The sequence below is a fragment of the Vitis vinifera genome, chromosome 10 (assembly GCF_030704535.1).
Source record: "Vitis vinifera cultivar Pinot Noir 40024 chromosome 10, ASM3070453v1".
NCBI classification, from domain to species: domain Eukaryota; kingdom Viridiplantae; phylum Streptophyta; class Magnoliopsida; order Vitales; family Vitaceae; genus Vitis; species Vitis vinifera.
In genome coordinates this window covers 25,046,182-25,067,092 of record NC_081814.1, presented here as the reverse complement: position 1 = coordinate 25,067,092, position 20,911 = coordinate 25,046,182, and the positions used below count along the sequence as shown (strand labels likewise).

Here is a 20,911-nt window from a genome sequence, read left to right as displayed (position 1 = left end):
CATAAAGCCAAGAAATTTCCCTGCGTTAACGCCAAATACACATTTGAGTGGGTTAAGTTTCATGTTATATTTTCGCATCAACCCAAACTACTTTTCCAAATGTTGTATGTGTTTTGTGCGGGTTTTGCTTTTGATGACTATGTCATCAATATACACCTCCACAATTCGGTTTATCAATGGTTTAAAAATTTTCATCATCAGTCTCTAGTACGTTGCTCTTGCATTCTTAAGCCCAAAAGACATGACGTTGTAGTAGTTTAGTCCCTAGGGTGTGATGAAGGTTGTTTTCTCTTTAGCCGGCTGGAACATAGGAATTTGGTGGTACCCAGAGAAGACATCTAAGAAGGAAAACATCTTGTGCCCGGATGTTGAATCAACTATTTGTTCAATCCGGGGCAAAGAGAAGCTATCTTTTGGGTAGACATCGTTTAAGTCTATGTAATCCACACATACTCGCCATGTTTCTCATTTCTTTGGGACTCCCACAATAGTGGCCAACTAGTTTGAATGGGCGACCTCTAGGATAAAGCTAGCTGCTGACAACTTATCAATTTCAGTTTGAATGGTCAATCCTAGTGGAAGCATCGCACTTTTTGTTGTACGGGTCGTGCATGAGGGAGAATATTCAACTTGTGAGCAACCATAGGGGGGTCAATCCCTGACATGTTTGAGTGAGTCCAAGTGAATATATTGGTGTTCCGCGGGAGCATGTCTTCCAAGTGAGTTCGTTCATCCTTAGTTAGCAAAGAACTAGCGCTCGTCACCTAATTTACATTGTTTCATAAAATGCAAGGGTTGTAAGGGGTCGACCACCGGAATATATCTCTTCGTTTATTGTTGTAATTGTTAATGGTCCCTCATGTATGACGACTTGGACTCATCTTCAGTCGGGTCCTTCTGCTCGATTTCTATAGTCACCTGGTGGTATTTCCTGGTGGCTAGTTGGCTACCATGTAAATCCGCTTGCCTAACCTTAATGAGGTAGTTTACCATTTGATAATATGTAGAAGGGATGACTTTCATTTTGTACAGTCATACCCATCCCATAAAAGCATTGTATGGTGATAAGTCTTCTATCACTGAGAAACGGACATTCAAGATGACCAGGTCGGCTTGGACAGGTAGAACAACATTGCCCAGGGAGACTATTGAGGCTCTATTGAAATCAGTCAGGATGCGACATGAATTTTCTAAGGTAGACGAAGAATACCCCATTTGCTTATAGATTGATGATATCTATAAGAGGTCGATGGAGCTACCTGGATTAATCAGGATTTTGCACACATTAAAGTCGTTGACTTCTAATATTAAGACTAGGGTGTCCTTGTGTGACAAGATCACCTAGTTGGAGTCAACAGGATGGAAGGTAATAGGACCATTGATCGATCAGACACTTTCGTCAGTAAACGTACACGAACGATGCTCACTCGTTCCCTTACAGAAACTGCATGAACTAGTCTTCATCTCTGCCTTCTAGATTGATACTTATCATCCACGGGTCCATCATGGATATAATTGATCACTGCCCTAGGCACCGCAAGAGACGGAGGGGCCCATTCTATTGTCTCTGCTTCATCTTGTCCGTCTAAGATACGAACGTACTGCTTGAGGTGTCCAGCATTGATGAGTTTTTCCACAAAGTAGTATAGATTCTTGCACCGCTCCGTGGTATTTCCATGCTCTTTATGGTAGGAGTATTGTCGTTTTTGGTCTCTCTAGGTCGAATCATTTTTTATTGGCTCTAGCCATTTGAATTCGGATAACTCTCAAATTAAAGGGAGGAGTCTTTCGTAAGAGACGGTCAGTAGGGTGAACCTTAGGGGTTGCTAATGCCTTCATCCCCCTTGCATGGATTAGTTGTTTAAGGGCTTTGAGTTTCTAGCTTTATTGTTCTTTGCAGGTCGGTTCCTGACTAGAATATGTTGGGAAATTGTTCGAACATCATCTTTGAGCATAACATATTTATTCATCCGTCTGAATAAGTCATTCATTGAGGCGGGTGGCTTCTTGGTAAGGGATTCGAAGAATGGAGTGCCTGGGCTAATGCTCTGTTTGAAGATCTAAAGAATAGCATCCATACTGTAGGACTCGACCTAGAGCACTACCTGGTCGAATCACTTCATGAAGTCCCTTAACGATTTGTTTTCTTACATTTTTATGTTCTATAAGGTGTTTATGTTATGCTTCTAGTGCATGGAACATAGGTAGTGGCCAATGAACGCCTCAGAGACATCACGAAAAAAGTTGATCTAGTTTTAAGGGAGCTGGTGGAACCACAAGAGTGTCAGACCATGTAAGCTGGCAAGAAAGACTTTACACAACAGCACATTGTTGTCGATGTCCAACATCATTAGCTGTTGATAGTGCATAAGATGAGGGTCGAATGGCATGGAGAGCATATCATTTAACCTCTGGTTGATAGTGTCGAGTGGGGCCTTAGTTGTGCGCTCGACACTACTGGAAACTCTACATGCAGTGGCAAGTAGTTTGGTGATGCCTCCTGTTTGGGTTGACTTAACCGAGCCCTCAAGGTGTAGGAGATGTGTGGGGATGCCTATGTCCTTTGGTCTTAGGGCCCCAGATGGGCCCTCATGGCGTCAACCAAACAAAAGCCCTATTGTTGCCCCATTTTTCACTTTCCTATGGTGGAATTAGTGGCTTCGTTGGGCTGAGACTGGTTCGTTGATGGATAAGCTGGTTCGAGCCAGGTAGGAGAACTACCGGAGGACAAGTCATCTTCATTCACATGATGAGACGACTCAGCATGCCATCGAGATGAGCGTGCCACCTGGCTACAAGTCTGTTTTGTATTAGTCTGCTGAGTAGGAAAACAACGACTCTGCAAGCGATGCATCTCAACCATTTGAGCTCGCAATTATTGGTTCTCCTGCCTCAACGATTCGGCCTATTAAAGTAGGGACTACATGCGACAATCATTTTCTTTTTGCTTTCTTTTCATTCTCGCTTGCCAAGCCTGGAATCGCTCAACCGTAGCGGCTAACTGGGATGTAGGAGAAGTGTTGGCCATCGCATTTCTTTGCTTTTTGTGTCATTTCCCACATATGGCGTCAATGTTGTTGCACAGGTCAAATGAAAGTTGTCGTCTAGCTCTCAAGGGCTGGTTGCTTGGACAGTGAATAGTCTCTCTGTCTAACTCGCTTGAGATGCGGACGGTTGTGCTCCCTACACAAAATGATGTCCGGATAGATTGTCCAAGCACGCTCATTTGATGCCTAAGTCAGTAATTGGTTTAGGCAAGCAAAGGGTCTTTTTCAGAAAGAAAGCGCATACTTTTCTTGGTTTCTACGTGGTTATTTACACTTGTTCAAGTGTAACACCTTTTTAGCTGTCTTAATAACACCTTAATTGCACTTGATTATGCGATATTATGGCATTGACTACTGATGCATAACAACCGTCTTACCTTGTCTTGATGAGCCGCCAATAATGGAATGTCTCCTTGTAATGGCTACATTTATTATGGAGTGTGCCTAGTGCACAATCTGTGCTTTGAAGGTTAGTAAATGCTTAGAGTTCAATCGGGTGCCAAGCTTACTATTTTCATTTAAGGATTGCCCATCTGCATTAGTTTTGGGACAAATGAACTAGTCACCTAGCCTTAGGGCCTTTCTGGTAGATGACTACAAGTGCATTCCTCAAACGGCCACAAGCATGAATGGTTTTTGGACCGTCTTGCAAAGAGGGTCCCACAATCAACATATTTTCAAAATAACTACCCTAAAGAATCTGTGGGACTTTTAATCCAAATAAGAATATATGGGATTAAAATTGATTTGCTTACTATAATTCCAAATATTCTCCCATTGTAGAACTAAATGGAGAAAACAAATGCATGCCCATATGATAAGGAATGATTTGGATTATCAAGTGTTAGTTCATGATTATTCTTTCATATTGATATGTATTATATAAATCCAATCAATTATAAGTTGGAAATAGGTTTTTTTTTTTCTTTTTTAGTCAAAGTGACTAAACTTTTTTATTTACATTTTTTCATATTATAATAATTGATGTTGGAAATAATAATTTTTTTGCTATGATTTAGTAACTTTAACTCGATAGCATCTTATCATAAATTAGTCACTATGATATTCATTAATCACTAAAATTAATGAATTACTTTTAGATGATTATTCAAACTTATTTCACTTTTTTTTTACATAAAAATTAAATAGTTTATAAATATATGAATTTTCCATATATGTTGTTTTCAAGCTATATATGTGCAGTTTGAGAACAATTCATTTGCAGATGATTTTACAGCTCACACCATTCATTCCTTTTTTACATTGATTCATTCCTCCATTTCACAATGATTATTATTTTACCTTCCTTCATCAATATGCTTTTTGTTAATATATTTTCTTCTTTCATTTAATTTTAAATTATGTTCCATTATCCGTTGTCTTTTCCTTTCAAATTAACAATAGTAAAAAAAAAAAATTGGTTGAAAAATAAATAGTTGTGGTAACATTTTTCAAAGAAATTAGGCATATATTTTAAAAATCTCAAAAATAGATCATTTGCCATGATATCACTTAATATCAAATTTTAAAAACAATAATTTATTTATTTAAGAATTAAAAAAAAAAGTGCAACCCTATAAAACTAATTTTGTGTGTGAAAAAGAATAAATTGAATAAAAAAAAATTAGATAAGTATGGATGGTAAATAGATTTTATAAAATATTTTTTGCCTTTATTTTTAATTTTATTTAATGTTATAAAAGTAATTTTTAATAAAATGATTTAAAAAAAAAATTGTATTTGACATTTTATTAAATATCTTTTTTAGTAGTGAGTTATCTTTGGTTTGATTTTGAGATTTTAAACATCTAGATTTGAATTGTTATGTTTAATCATGCAGTAACTAATTTATGAATAATTATACTTAATTTTTAATAAAACTAAAATTTATTTAAATATTTAATATTTTATTAGTGTTGGGTTATGTTCTATTTGATGATGAGATATTTTAAATGTGACACAAATATGAAAGAATTTGATACAACTCATTAATAATTATTAAAAATTAAAATTAAAATTAATTTTTAACATTCTATCAATGAATCAAAGCAGAAAAACATAAATTTAATGTCTAATTATGTCTAATTTAACACAGAAATTGAATACAAAAACACATAAATTGATATTGAAATAAAATTTTGTATTAAAAATTATACCTTAAGTACAAGAGAGTTGAAGATTACAAACTAGCTTGTTGACAACAGAAGGATGAATACAAAGGCAGAGATTTTTGGAAGAAAATGAATTACAAAAGCTATGAGGAAATTTTGAAAGAACACTCTTGAAGGCTCTAATCTTCACTTTCTCCGCTCTGTCATGTGATGATCTTGATGTCTCTATTTATAGAGAAACTTTGACATACTTGAATCTGATTGAAATCTGCAGAATTGAAGCTTGGTGAAATCCACTGTCTTGAAACATGTTGAAATTCTCATCTTGAAGTTTATCTTGATCAGTCTTAAAAAGACTTGTTTTTGTCTTCTTCTACTAGTCTTATCATATTTCTACTATTCACATCTTTTCAAATCATTTTTTTTAGATATATACAAAAGTTTAAAGATATATTTATCTAGGTTGATCCATAGGTCCACCATAAATTATATATTCTAAATCTATAGCAGCTACTAATGAAGCTTGACATTTGCTTTTCAAAGTTAGGAATTCTGCTTGAGTTGACCCTTGAGAAGAGCTTGCTGAATCTTTTGAATTTGTTGTTCCTAGCCTTGAAACTATTTGCAAAATCTTTTGTTGACACATGAACTCTTGATTGAATTTATCCCACCATTTGATGTTGAATTCTATGGAAAGAGAAAGTGGAAAATGAAGAGGTTGTTCTTGTTTCTTTATAATATTCCATGTAAGAATCCATGGAATTCTTAGTTTGGAACATAACGTCAAGAGTCTCGGTTGACTGATAGATTGCATTGAAGTCTTGCTCTTGTAGAAGTTAAATTTTTCTTGAATCTCATGAGAAAATATGAATTCTAGTAAACCGAAGAAAGTCCACCATTTTTTAAACTAAGCAGGAATTTGACATTACAACCTCTTGAAAATTGAATAAACCATGAATGTTGGTAACTTTGTAAATAAAACATATTGTACCAAACATCCATATAGTCCATGTAGTAATAAGTCAAAAGCAAAGGTTGACTAAATGTTTTGAAAGTGAAGGGTTTTTTTTATTCCAATTAACAATGGTCATGATCTAAGAATTTGACACTTGGAAAATGCAATCCTTTGAGAATTATTTTTATCAATATTATGAGTAATCTCAACTGAATCAATATCAACTAAGATAAACACATAAAATTGATGAGGTTTCAAAGGATCATTTGAATTGAAATTGACTCCTTGAGGAAAGATGTAAGGAAGGATTCTTAGGATTTCTTCAAAATTGAACTCGGACTCAATGAAAGCATTTTCTAATGTTTTGGGTTTTTTTTTTACATATTGACTGTTTGGAAAAGAAAAGGAAGAAGGAATGGTTGGAATAGTACTAGGACTGGATTGACTCTAAATAAGAAGACTTTTAGAAGTTAATTAGAAGCTTGAATAAAACTTTTGGAAGGTTGAAGAGGAGGAAAGTCTAGGCTTAGGACTTGAAATGAATTTGATGTTTGTATTGGAAATGAAAGACAGATATTTGGAACATTTGAAGTCATAGCATATGAAGCTTTGGTTTTCTTAGATGATGAAAGAAGTTGAGGCCTAACGAGAGTACCCATTAGGATGGAGAAGGATCCTTATCCTGCAAAAACTCCCAAGTAAGAAAGTCAGGAAGGGAATTTAACTATCATTTAATAAATTCAATTTCAAAATCAAAGTTTGAAAGTAAAGCTTGTTAGCTTGCAAAAATTTATTTTGAAACCAAATTTTTGACATCATCTTGTAAAATATCTTTTACAGCTTTGCAATCAATTTTTAAAAGAATTTTTTTGATTAAAATACTTTGAAAGTTTGAAATACATAAAACTATTGATAAAACTTCTTTTTTGATAGTTGAATAGTTTATATGAACGCCCAACCAGATCCCTAAATGATATCTAACTATATGCACTTGATTATTGTATTCTTACTTTAATATGCCTCCATAATCTAAATTAGATGCATTTGATTCTACAATGAGTAAAGCATTGAGAGGAGGGATGTTAATGCATGGTAAATGTTTGACTCTTTTTTTAATTTCTTTAACTAACTTAGTATGATTCTCAGTCCATGCAAATACATTTTTCCTAAGTCTTTTATATAAAGGTTCGCAAATGATTCTTAAATCTTTGAAATAATTATAAACATAATTTAAGCAACCTAAAAATCTTTGCAATTGTTTCTTGTCTTTTATTTCATTAGGAAACTTGTCAGCAAACTCTATTGACCTTTGAACTGGTTTTGTTTTACCTTGATAAATCTCATGTCCTAAAAATCTAATCTTTGTTTGGAATAATTTCATTTTCGGAGTGGAACATGCCATTCAATTTGTTTTGATTACTTTGAAGAACTTTTTTAAATGCAAAAAATGTTCTTCTAATGAATCAGAGAATACTAGAACATTCATCAATATATACAATAATGAATTGAAAATGGGAGTTAAAAATGTCATTCATAATATTTTGAAAGTCAGAAGGAGCATTTTTAAGACCAAAAGGCATGACATTCCATTCATAATTATCAAAAGGGATTGTAAAAGCAGTTTTGTATCTATCTTGCTCTTTAATTTGGACTTGTCAAAATCCTGATTTCATATCAAATTTTAAATAAACCACAACATTATGAAGTCTTTTGAGTAAGTCTTGTAGGGTATCTTATCCATTATAATACTTTATTTAACTAATCTAGGTGCACCTCTCTCTATTTCAACAGCATTTTGTACATAAAAGGTGACACAACTCCAAGGAGATTTTGAGGGTCATTTTTTTTTTAAAATTTAGTTTTCACATAAAATTGATAACATTTTTTTTTAATTCCTAAATGAAAGAAAAAAATAATAGATAAATATTATTTATCTTATATTAAATTTAGTATATTATTTATATATTCAATTTAGTAAATAAAATTAATTAATTTTATAATATATATTTATAATAATTGTATTATTGTATGAGTATAATAAGGAATGGAAAACTGGATTTTTGAAGGTTTTTTTTTTTTTGTTGAAAATCGTCTCTTCAAGAGACGATTTCTCACCTTTTTTTTTTTTTCGAAATCGTGTCTTCAAGAGACAATTTCTCATCTCTTGAATTTTATTTTTATTTTTTTTGAAAATCATCTCTTAAAGAGACGATTTCTCACCTTTTTTTTTTTTTTTTTGAAATCGTCTCTTCAAGAGACAATTTCTCACTTCTTAATTCATTTATTTTAAATCGTCTCTTGAAGAGATGATTTCTCACATTTTTTTTTTTTTTGTGAAAATCGTCTATTCAAGAGACGATTTCTCATATAAAAAAATGAAATTTTAGAAATCGTGTATTGGAATGACGATTTTTTTTAAAAGGTCATAATCGTCTTTTGAAGAGACGATTTAAAAAATAATAAAAAATAAAAAATTCCCTCTTTCCTACCCAACAAAAATTACGGTAGATTTGAAATTATTTTTCCCACTACGGTAATTTAAGAATTATTTTTTAAAACTATCGTACTCTTATCAAAAATCCCTCTTTACCCCTTTTTTTTTTTTAAAAGTTGATTTTCTTTAATAAATTCTTATCAATTTTCTCATTTTACATTATGTCAATTTTCTCGATTAGAATTCTCGTATGTGATAATCGAAATCACTCATGGTGTGTCTATCTCTTTCCCTTATTCTCTTGTATAATATATATTTATAATAAAATTAATTAATTTTATAATATATATTTACAATAATTGTCTTATTGTATGAGTATAATAGGGAATGAAAAATTGGATTTTTGAAGGGGTTTTTTTTTTTATTTTTTTGTTGAAAATCATCTCTTCAAGAGGTGATTTCTCACCTTTTCTTTTTTTTTTTTTGAAATCATGTCTTCAAGAGACGATTTCTCATCTCTTGAATTTTTTTTTCTTTTTTTGGAAATCGTCTCTTCAAGAGACAATTTCTCACTTCTTAATTTATATATATATTTTTTAAATCGTCTCTTGAAGAGACGATTTCTCATATAAAAATGAAATTATAGAAATCGTGTCTTGGAAAGAAGATTTTTTTTAAAAGGTCATAAATATCATCTTTTGAATAGACGATTTAAAAAATGAAAAATTCCATTTTTCCTACCTAGCAAAAATTATAGTAGATTTGGAATTATTTTTCCCACTACGATAATTTAAGAATTATTTTTTAAAACTGTCGTACTCTTATAAAAAATCCCTATTTCCCCCCAATTTTTTTTTTTTAAGTCGATTTTCTTTAATAAATTCTTATCAATTTTCTCATTTTACATTGTGTCAATTTTCTCGATTAGAATTCTCATATGTGAGTCTATCTCTTTCCCTTATTCTCTTGGAATAGAAAACCTCTTGACAACTCAAAACCATATTGGATGGGGTTGGCATATATATTTTGGGAATTTGGCAATCCGGTCTTTTTCCGGCAACACTCTCCATACATTTGGGGAGGGAATTTCAAAGTGATACTTACCCTAAGAGCACATAAAGAGAGCATGAACTATTTATATTTTGGTGGTACATGATTAGTAGTTTCATTTCAATACACTTTCTATTTTTAAAAATAAAATATAATATAATAATAACTTATACATAAAACGGAACAACTCTTATATAAAAAAAATATATACTTATTCATATTCTTAAAAATCACTTTCAAAAATTTAAATTAGATATTTGTGGATACATCAATTTTTAAAACAATTTATAAAAGCTAGTTTTCTTTTAAGATGAATCGTTTCAAAGTTCTTGTATTTTTTTTATTGAAATTATTATTATTATTTATTTTTATAAACAGAGATACCATATTTTTATATTTTGTATTTTTTATCCATTATTTGGAAAGAGATAAAAAGATTGTTAGAATGCTAAGAAATATTGGATTATTAGAATGCTAGGTGTTAATCCTTCACATAAAATATAAAAAATAAGCACAGGAAAATTCTGAAAATAAATTGCCCCCATGCAGGATCGAACTACAGACCTTCAGTTTACAAGACTGACGCTCTACCACTGAGCTATAGGGGCTGTATGCCCTGTGTGGATACTTGAGATAATATTACCCCTTTTTTGGTATGCTTCTTACCTCCATGCAGGCTTTTTCTCACTCTGTTTTCTTATAAGGTAACATAAAATTGCATTTTAATTGTTTTCAACACTTTTCATATTGCTCATGACACATTTTGATTAGTCTCATAAAAGCATAATATATCTCAATAAAGAGCATATATTAATCATGAGTAATAATTTTTAGCAGTTCAAACAATATCAGTGTCCTTTGATTAATCGTCCTAAGTATCCCAATTTCATTTTTTTACTTACACCTATTTTAATCGACCTTATTGTTGTCAAATGGCTATCCTAACAACCACTTACGAAGATCAAAAGTTTAGTAAATTTTGGACAAAGTATCTTAGCCTCTTTTTAAATTAACTTTCCACCCACACATGACCATTCTTTATTTATACATCTGTTGATGCTAGAAGCTCTTTGCTGAGAAATAAATATTTTTAGTACACCAATTTTATATATATATATATTTTATAAAATTGCACCAACCTGCTTAAGGACTTTGAGAAAAATGGCACGCTTCAAAACGACGTCGTTTCATATGTGCTCTAACATTTTGGAGCTGCGACTGGCAGAAACCGAACGTCGTCGTTTCGATCTCCTTTGAAGTTCCGAGGCAAAAGCTAAACGACGTCGGGTAGTAGCAGCACCTGGAGTAAGAGCCATGGCGTCGAAAGCAGGGATTAGGGTTCCAGAGATGGAGAAGATGAGCATAGAGCACCTCAAGGCCCTCAAAGAGCAGACAGATCTCGAGGTCAATCTCCTCCAGGACAGCCTCAACAACATCCGCACCGCCACCTCCCGCCTCGAAATCGCCTCCGCCGCCCTCAACGACCTCTCTCTCCGCCCTCAAGGCATCTCTCACCAAGACCCTAAACGCTTCTCGTTTTTGTTCCATTCTTCAATTTCTTGTGATCTGATGGTTGATGTGGGCGCTCTTCATGTTAGGGAAGAAGATGTTGGTGCCTCTCACGGCGTCTCTTTATGTGCCTGGAAAGCTCGATGACGCCGATAAAGTGCTGGTCGATGTTGGCACTGGATATTTCATTGAGGTCAGTTGGTGGATTTTTGTGCTTGTTGCTGTTGATTCGGTTCTTATTTTCTGTGAGGTGCTTAATTGCTTGTTTTGGGTACTGTTTCCTTTCCGAGAAAATGAGGGAAATGAAGGAAATTTTTTGAACTTTTATGTTTTTTTATTTTTGGGATTGCATGACTGGTAGATTTGTTAGTCTTTGAACCAAGATCCTTTTTTTTTTCTTTTGTTAAGTTTGAGCTACAAATTGGATGGTTCCAAGTAAAGTTCAGTTCCCTAGTAAATGCCGGGAAGGAAAGGAGTTAAAATTTTGGATTTGCATGTTCCATATCGTTTGGGATCGTACAGCTGAGTAGGTTGTTAGGCTTCCTATGAAGTATTAACTTTACACCCTAAATCCTATTCCCTTGACCCTTTTTAAGTTATTTATTTTCTATTATTTTTTTCCTCTGATGATTGGGTGTTTTAGTAGTAGCCAGGAATTGGATTAGTATAGGTACCCTTTGGTTGCCAGGAAGATGTGGGGAAAAGAAGGGGTTGGTTTTTTATTTATTTATTTTTCTGGATATTTTGTGCAATTATGTTGTTTTGGTTTTTGGACTGGTGCAGATTTGGTTCACTAGGTTTCAATGCTTCAAAACATATTTTGTTTCCTTTCTAGCACCCTGTTGTTCCTAAGCATTGGATACATTTTGGTATTTTCCAGGAATTGGATTAGTCTAGGTACAACATTGTTGATAAAATGTGTGAAAAGAAAGGATCAAAAGTTTTTGAATTCTTGAAGTTTTATGCTGTTTCGGTTTTTGTGGTTGGCATGTTCAATATTTGTATTTATTTGTTCCCTACTGTTGATTGTTGCTAATGATTGGGTTTTTTGGTCTGAGCTAGGGACTGGATTAGTTTACAAACTGTTTGTTACCGAGAAAATGCGGGTAAAGGAAGGGTTGGTTTTTATGAAAATAAATTTATTAGGCTTGGTTCAAAGCTTACTCAAACTTTCTAATTGTTTTCTTTTGTGGTGTATATCATGTATTTTGGGCTTTAGGTTTAGGGTTGGATGCTTGATGATAAAAACAAAGGCGGAAGATATATTTACTAAATTTGCATAAATCTGAGGATCAAATTTTTTTGTATGTATAATGCATATACATGTTCTAGGATATTATTAACTATGTCTTTTCTTTTTATTTATTTGATAAGTATCTGTTATTTTTATTGGTTGGAGTAATCATCATTCACTTTATGGTCGTTACACTTTTACCTTCCCATGTAGAAAAAGAGATATTGTCGAAGACTTTCTTTTATGATATTGAACCTTGAAAGAAAACTGGGAGTTTCTTGGGAAAAACAACCGTGGAATTCTGAAATTTCGTTTCATAGGAAGCTGCATCTTTGCATATAAGCTTTTTATATTCTGGTAGCATTATCCATTTGATGCATGTTGATAGACTTCTCCATTTTTGTTTCTAAAACAAAAAATTTTGAAATTATGTTTGGCAACAAGTCTTGGCTTTTTGTTTTTAAAAATTTTGATGGAAAAAATAATATTAAAAAAATAAAGGTATTCCGAATTTGTTTAAACAAATTTTAAAATGTTAAATTAACATTCCTGACTCACTCACATTTCATTCTTTCCACCAAGCAAACAACTCCAATGCCTCACTTGTGAACGTAGGAAAATAATTAAAAATCATTGACAGATTGTTGGAAAATCACCAATAAAGGCTTTCTTACTTCTTTCTATATAATTACCAAACATATTTTTGTTTTTATTAGTCATAAAAATTAGAAACATATTTGAAAAAAAAAATATTTATGTTTTCTTTTAAATCAGAATTGTATCCAATGGTACCTTAGATAGTTTTCTCTCTCTTATCTCCTATTTCCAATTTCTTGCCATGGAGTCAAATGGATTCTATTGGAGATTATAACAAAAGGAAGGAATTGTAATGTAAGGCTATGGGAATTTATGCCATTTTAGGCTGCTGTTGATTTTGTCTGATTTGAATCTTCATAATCACAATTCCCATAGCGTCCATAATTATTATTTTTAATTTGATAGAAGATTGGTTTCCGTAATATTACCAAGCTTAACTAGTTTTTTATTTGGTGGCAAAGACACAAAAGAGAGCTTCTATAGTTTAATGTTAACTTTAAAGTACCTCTTAAGAATGCTAGTTTTTTTAGGAAAGAATTGTTTAAATTGGATTTTCTTTAAGCTGTTACAAAATAGTCAAGTGTGCACCTAATGTACATGGTGAATTCATGTATCACAAATCTTAAGATGCACATTGGTTATACATATCGATTTACTAGAAAAATGCTTTGTCTGCTTGTAATTTGTCATTTATTGCTTATTTTTTCCAGCTAGTCTTCTGAACCACTACTCCACTCAGCTCAGCTCAGCACAACTAACCACCAGTCCTTAACCACTCAGGGTTTATTACTTGAATCCTTTTTTCATGTTTTGGTTCTTATTATGCATGTACTGGCTTTGGCAGAAATTAAGCAACAAAAATGAAGGACTAACTAATTATTAAGACTATGGTTGCTCTATAAGGTTGCATTTTGGATTTGGAACACCTTAATCAATGCCAATTAGGGTGGTAGATATTTTTGGTAGTTGTAAGGTTTTAGGCCTGATTTAGTTGCATAACTGTAAGTCATTTTACCTCCACAGTTGTTATTTTGCCCCCATAGTTTTATGCCTTGCTGAGAGTGAAATGTCTTGCTTGGTTATGTCAAGATTCATGAACTCATGTCTTTTTTTTTTTGTCTCAGCAACAAAATAACCTTCTAAAGAACTTGAATAGGATGGCATTACAAGAGTTGGAATTCCTTTGCAAATTGGTGAATTGTGTGGATAATTCCAGTACAATAGCAGGCATTTGACTAAATTGGGAAAAAAGAAAAAAAAAATCAAGAGGAGAAAAATATGAAAATGCATCTTCAGCTGACACTTCTATACAAAATATAGTAGTTCATGCCTGTTTACCTTTCTTCTGAATGCTTTTCTACCCCAGCCTTGTTTTGTTTTGTGTTCCTTTTTTACTTTTAATTTAATTTCGTTTTTATTCTTCTGATGGATATTTCTGCTTGATTTGTTTCTCTTGTTTGAATCAGAAAACAATGGCTGAAGGCAAAGATTATTGTGAGCGTAAGATCAACTTGCTGAGGTCTAATTATGACCAACTTGTTGAGGTATATTTTGCATAAATCCTTGCATTAGCCTTTAAAATCCCATTAGCACAGCTTTTTTAGCCTAGAAGTTCTTTTTTCTGTTAAATTGCTTTAGGTGTTCGGTTATGCAATAAAACACTTTAAAGTACAAGAAATTTCAGACTAAAAACGCTTTTCAGTAAAGATAGGGGCAAGAAGCACTACAGTAAGAAGTTATAACTGCTTACAAATGCTTTAAATTGTATCCAGATGAAATATCCAGTACTAGCATTATCTTGAAATTGTATCCAGAATTGCTGGGTTGGGGCGTGGAAAGACAAAATTTCATCAAATTTGGTGTTTGTATGCTGCCCAATCTAATTTTTGTATATCTTCAAGAAGAGAAGTGTAAAAATCTCAAAATGCAGGTGGCAACTAAAAAGAAAAGCATAGCAGATGAAGCTGGGGTAATTTTACAAGCAAAGCTGAAGCAGCTAGGTGCAGCAACATAGGGAATTCATAATCCCGGTAATATTTAATTGAATTTCAAATCCTTTTGATATGGAACTGGTATGTGAAACTACAAAACAGGCAAATCTTATTTCATTTTCCTTTGTTCATGTTTTGTATTTTTGATGGAAAAATCGGCCAGAACCATTCAATTTCTTCCTGTTTCATATTTGATGTCAAAGAGTGAGTTTGTAGCTTTGTGTCCATTCAGTAAATCATTCCCCTCAACTAGAGACTTTGGCTCTTCCCTTTTGCCTTTTCCTTATTTCCCAGGAAATGGCAGAAATTTTCAGATTTTCTCCTTGAATGTTTCAGTTAAAAGTTTTTGAGTTTGATTTTTCTTTTTTTTAGTTTCATTGGGCTTTTTATGCCAATTGCTAACTGGATTTTTGTGCACCTGGTGCCCTCAACCGATCAGAAATAGTATTAGGTGAATAGGGCTTCTTTGGTAGCAGGAATTGGTAGGAGAAATGAAAATTATTTTTTTGTTTCCGAAAATGTTAAAAAAAAATTGAAGAATCCATGGAGTTTCAGTTAGGGTTGCAAAGACTTAATTTCGGGTTGGGTTGGGCTAATTTGTAGAAATTACACCATTAATTTTAGTAGGGTTTATTACACTTTACCTTCCAACCTATAACGTGTTTTGCACATTGCCCCTGAAGTTCAAAATCAAGCAATGTACCCTCTATCTTTTATAATAGCATGTAATATGTAATTTTTTGAGAGACAAAGTTATTTTTTTGGATAGAAAGGCATGTGCTCTCCGCATGATCAAGGGCAAAAGGGTAAAAAAAATTTTAAGCCCTAACCAACCCCTCTTCCTTCATTCTTCTTCTTCTACTTTTCTCTTCACTCTTTCTCTCTCCTCCCCCTTTCCATTGTGATCGATGCTAGATAAGTATTTGGGCATCTCTTTTTCACTTATCAAAAGATACCCACCAACGAAAAGTTTTGGTTTTGTTAAGTTTTTCTCATAAAATTTGTAGAATTGCTAGAATTTCCAAATTCTTGATTTGGGTTTTTCCAAAAAGCTTGATTTTTTTAGATCTTTGGTTGTGAATAGAAGGTATTTCAACTCCTTATAGCCATAGACTTGATTTTGTTGAATTGTGAGAGCTATCGGTTCAAATAAAATGGAATTTGGGTTTTTTGTTATTTTTATCACATCCTTCTTCAAAGCCTATCTCTAAATACTTACCATAATTGAGGTTTCAAGTTGAAATTTCAAGAAATGCAATCATCCCAATTGGGCTTTTTCATCAAAGAGAGGATTGAGGATTGAGGATTAGGGAGGAGAGAGAAACAATGAAGAGAGAAGAAGAAAAATGAAGGAAGAGGAGGGTTGTTTAGGGTTTTTTAAATTGACCATTTTGCCCTTGGTCAGACAGAGAACACGTACCTTTTCGTCCAAAAAAATAACAGCGTCTTTCAAGAAACGCACATTGCATGTAATTATAAAGGATGAATGGTCCATTGCTCGATTTTGAACTCGATGGGATAATGTGCAAAGCACACTATAGATTGGGGGGTAAAATGTAATAAACCCATTTTAGTAATACATTTTTTAAAATGGGTTTTGAAAATTGTTAAAATATGTTTTTAACTATTGTTTTTAAATAATAATAAAATCACTTCTAGAAGTGTTTTTATTACCATGGTCATTGAAAATAATTTATACTAAACCTTGTTTATAAGATTTTAATCATATAAATATATGCTTATAACTAATGTCGTGTTTACATTAGTGCTAAGAATGAAATCAATGGGAGTCTTGATAGATTACATTTATGACATGTTCACATAATTATGAGGAAAAGGAAGGAAATCATAATGATAGGAAAACTAAATTATACTTGAAAATTTCATCAAAGTATGATATCTCATATGAGATAGGAGATAAAATTTCTAATACTGTATAAGTATGAGTTCCTTTTAATCATGTAGATGTGTTTTAAATCCGTGAGGATCCCTTTGGATCAAAGCAAATAATATTTATACGGTTAGATATAAGTTATTACAAATGGTATCGAGTTAATCCTTAACCCTAGTGTGGGGATATGTTTGGTTTTATGAAAAGTATTTGTCTATTTAGCCTTATAATCCTAAGGGACATAATGAGGATGTTGTTTTCGAGTCCAAAGTGAATAAAATCTAACGACTAGGTGTTACATAAGGTGTTTATAAAAATTATAAAATTGTTAAGAAACGAAATGAAAATGAAATAAAAATAATTCCTCCTTGGGCTTTACAATTGGTAAGGAATCGAAATATATGCATTTACTATAATGATTGGTAAGGAATCGAAATGTATGCATTTGCTATAATGATCTTATATTAAAAAAAAATCGATTTTATTGTACATATTAAAGCTCCAATTTAATATTTTATAAATATGGATTTGTTATAATTATTTATTTTTTAATATTTAAACATTTAAATTTATAGTAAATGTAGGTTTAATTCCGTTTCAAGGAATGGGAATGACATTCCTCACTTTCAGGAAAGTAAACCCATTATTATTTACTGATTCTCTCTTATCTTTAAGGATAGTTTTAATTTATCCAAATCATATTAAAACTTTACATACCTTTATATAACTTTATATATATAGCAAGCATTTCCCCCCCCCTTTTTTTTTACTCCTTTATGCCCTTTTTCCTTATAGCCTTGAAAATGACCCAAAGTGAGGAGTCTTCCCTCAACCACCGGAAGAGTCCAATTGTAATGTTGTAGGAGTTGGAAATATATAATCCACGTCATTCTCATTACAAATGTTTCAAATTCGAAGTCTTCAAAAATTACTTTAAATATAAATGACTGTAAAATCCTCTTTATTTTGAAATTTTTAAAAAACCTTAAAAACATAGGAAAATTTTGATTATGTTGGAAAATAAAAACATTTATTATTGTCATTATATTTTGATTGTGTTCAACACGCCAAGTGATTAAGTGAGGGCAAATTTGTAATTTAAAATAAAAAACCCCCAAAACCCTAAACCTCCTTCCATCATCTTCTGTAATTTTTTCAAAGATCTTTTTCCATGGCCTAGAACCCCCAAAAAGCCTCATTGCCCACTACGAATCCCAAGGAATGGAACCCCAAGAAGCCTCCCTCAAAGTCATTGACGACCTCCAAGCCGCCCTCTTTTGAGTCATCTCCTTCAGTTGCTGCAAGAAGGACCAGTTCATAGTGGATGCGTCAGGGAAGCTCGACACAGCCAACGCCCACCTCGCCATTCTCGAGATGAAGCTTGACTCCAAGCCCGGATACCCCCAAACCCTAGCCCTCGGGGTTACTTCCATCGAAATCACCTCCACGTTGCCTCAAGTGTTTGGGGCTTTCTCCCAGATTTGGAGTTCTATTAGGAGTGCCAGTAAGTAATTGCCAAATTTTTATTTGGGTTGTTGTGGATAGAGTTTAGGAAGTGAGAGAGAGGAGTTTTAATAACAGTGGATGTGTTGAGGGTTTATGGGCTCTGTTTGGTTTCTGAGAAAAATGCAGGAAAATGGAAGATGTTTTTTGGGTATTTACTATAATCCTATTCTTCCATTAGGGAAAAAGAAAAATTAAAAATCAGTAAGAATATGAGCTCTATGTGGTTCACGACAAAAATGCGGTTTAAAATTACAAATCTACCCTCACTTAATCAGATGACGTATTCAACAAATATGGGCACTTAGAAGAACCCTAATATGAAAGTGGAAGGAAGGATAGCATGTGTTAAATACTTTCAAATAATTCTCCCTTTAATTATTTTACCTTTTTTTAGTTCATGTATGTGATATAAATATTAGATGTATCCACTACAACTTCAAGCGTTTTTTAGAATATAAAACAAAAACTTTAAAAATATGATCATATAAATAAAAATATAATAGAAATTCACAAGATGGAGATTTGGGTTCAACTGCCCAAACTCAAACTCAATTCAACCCTCTCAATCTAAGCTTTGCATTTTGAAAATTAGGCCCACATGGGATTGTTTTCACAACTCAAAATTTATGTCTTCTTAAAATTTCCACTACTTAACATTTTAGAAGTAATTCTTAGAAGATTAGAAAAATTAAACATTTAGCAAAAATCTAAACAATTTTTAAAGACTAAAGAATCATTGGGACAACTTAGAGCCCGTTTGAGCACTTTTGAAAAACACTTTATAATACTTGGAAGTTGGAAGCACTCCCTAATAATAATCAATTGAAAGAATCACTTTTTAGTGATTCTTAGATTCTATTTGACAGTTTCTTAAAAAAACATTTCTAACATAAAATTTTTTTGCAAAATTTAAAAAGCATCATTAAAATATGAAAATTAATTATAATACTTTTTAGAGAAATATTTGAATGATGATTTTTCTAAAATTATTTTTAGAGCATCAAAAAATATTTTAATTAAAAATATTTTAAATATTAATATTTTTGCACCGATATTTAGAATCTGCTTGGTAATTATTTTAGAAAGTGTTTCTAATATTTTTAACACTTACAATTTTTTACTTTTTAAGTATTAAAAAGACTAAAAATGCTTTTAAATATTACTATCAAACACACTTGATATCATTTGTGACAATATTTAAGGCATCAACATATTAAATGTGACACTGTTGTCTTTTCCGTTTCTATGGTAAGATTGCTTTTTCAAAGCTAAATATAACTTAAGACTTTGAGAATGAAATGGATAGTCTCTACCATAAACCTAATGTGTTTTGTTGTTATAAATGCATATATATATATATATATATATATATATATATATATATATATATATATATATATAGATATAGATATATAATGATTTGGACGAAAATTGATAGAAAAAAGTCATAAAAATATTGAAAAAAACTAGTAAAATTATTGAGTTTTTTTTTTTTTTGGTCAATTTTCGTCCAATCAATAATTTTTTATAAAAATTTTCATTAATATTTTTTTATATACCCTAATATATCCATAAAAATCAACTATTGATATATTTATGAAAATCGATATCATTTTTTTATTATATAACACATTACCAAAAACACTATATCAAAGTGCTTTTGTTTTAATTCAAATACTAAATGATTATCCTTAATAGTGTTGGTAATGGAATCCATTATAATCATAATCATAATCATAATTATAATCCATTGATAATATTTTATTCAAATTTTTTTTTCAGTGGTAGTGTTTTCTCTAAAAGCATTTTTAACAACAATCACATTCATCACATTCCAAGTGCTCTCCAAAAAACAGTACAATGTTCTTCCCATTTTTAAAGTATTTTTTAATTTTTATCAAACCTGTGTTTTTCTCCAAAAACACTTTTAATACTAAAAATGTTTTATAAAAACACTGTACTTCGTCCAAATTTTTTAGGGAGAATTACAATGGGTTGGGCCGGAACAATTACTAGAAAGAGTGGCTTTTCTAATAATTCTTGGGAAGGACTTTAATAGGTTTAAATACCAAAATTGACTTTCAACTAAAACTTTTAAAATTCAAAGCATTTAAAGCACTTCACTTGATTTGTCAAGACATTTATGGTATGTGGGTCCCATATTTATTGTAATTATTAATATTCAAATTTTAAATAAAAATTTTGGGTTTAATCCTTACAATTATATATAATTTGTTATTTAAATTTACTATTTAAAACAAAAATACTTTTAAAAAATATTTTTAAAATATCATTTCTTGTTTTTTTTTTCTAATTTTTAATTTTATTAAGAAAAAATGATGTATATATATATATATATATATATATATATATAATTTTAAATTGATAAATTATGTTTTTGTATTAAATTCAAAGAAGATAAAATGTTTAATTTTTCACTCAGATTATCTAAAAAGAATAAGAAAATGATGAAGGAAGTTTAATCAATTTTTATTTTTATAATAAAATAATTTTTAAATTTTATATGATTTTTTTTTCCTTTGCATAGTGTTTTTTTTTTTAATTTTCATATATAAATTTTTTTTT

The 20,911-nt window shown here is 31.6% G+C and overlaps 1 protein-coding gene and 1 non-coding gene across 2 annotated transcripts; one reads left to right on the top strand and one right to left on the bottom strand.

Annotated features, from left to right (window-relative positions):
* Positions 1–10,133: 10,133 nt before the first annotated feature.
* Positions 10,134–10,205, bottom strand: TRNAT-UGU (transfer RNA threonine (anticodon UGU)). The gene has a single exon. It is a non-coding gene; the product is annotated as a tRNA-Thr (tRNA).
* A 466-nt stretch (positions 10,206–10,671) lies between these two features.
* On the top strand, positions 10,672–15,059 carry LOC100243012 (probable prefoldin subunit 5-like). The gene is made up of 4 exons (XM_002267613.4): positions 10,672–11,101; positions 11,196–11,299; positions 14,404–14,481; positions 14,868–15,059. The coding sequence occupies exons 1-4, from the start codon at positions 10,912–10,914 to the stop codon at positions 14,949–14,951; spliced, it is 456 nt and encodes a 151-aa protein (XP_002267649.1). The 5' UTR covers positions 10,672–10,911; the 3' UTR covers positions 14,952–15,059.
* Positions 15,060–20,911: the final 5,852 nt, after the last annotated feature.

What these genes read in the sequence shown, in the direction of transcription:
- LOC100243012 (XM_002267613.4), top strand. Translation starts at nt 10,912, where the DNA reads ATGGCGTCGAAAGCAGGGATTAGGGTTCCAGAGATGGAGAAGATGAGC. An exon ending in GCACTGGATATTTCATTGAG is followed by an intron (nt 11,300 to 14,403) that starts GTCAGTTGGTGG and finishes TGTTTGAATCAG; the next exon opens with AAAACAATGGCTGAAGGCAA. An exon ending in ATTATGACCAACTTGTTGAG is followed by an intron (nt 14,482 to 14,867) that starts GTATATTTTGCA and finishes CTCAAAATGCAG; the next exon opens with GTGGCAACTAAAAAGAAAAG.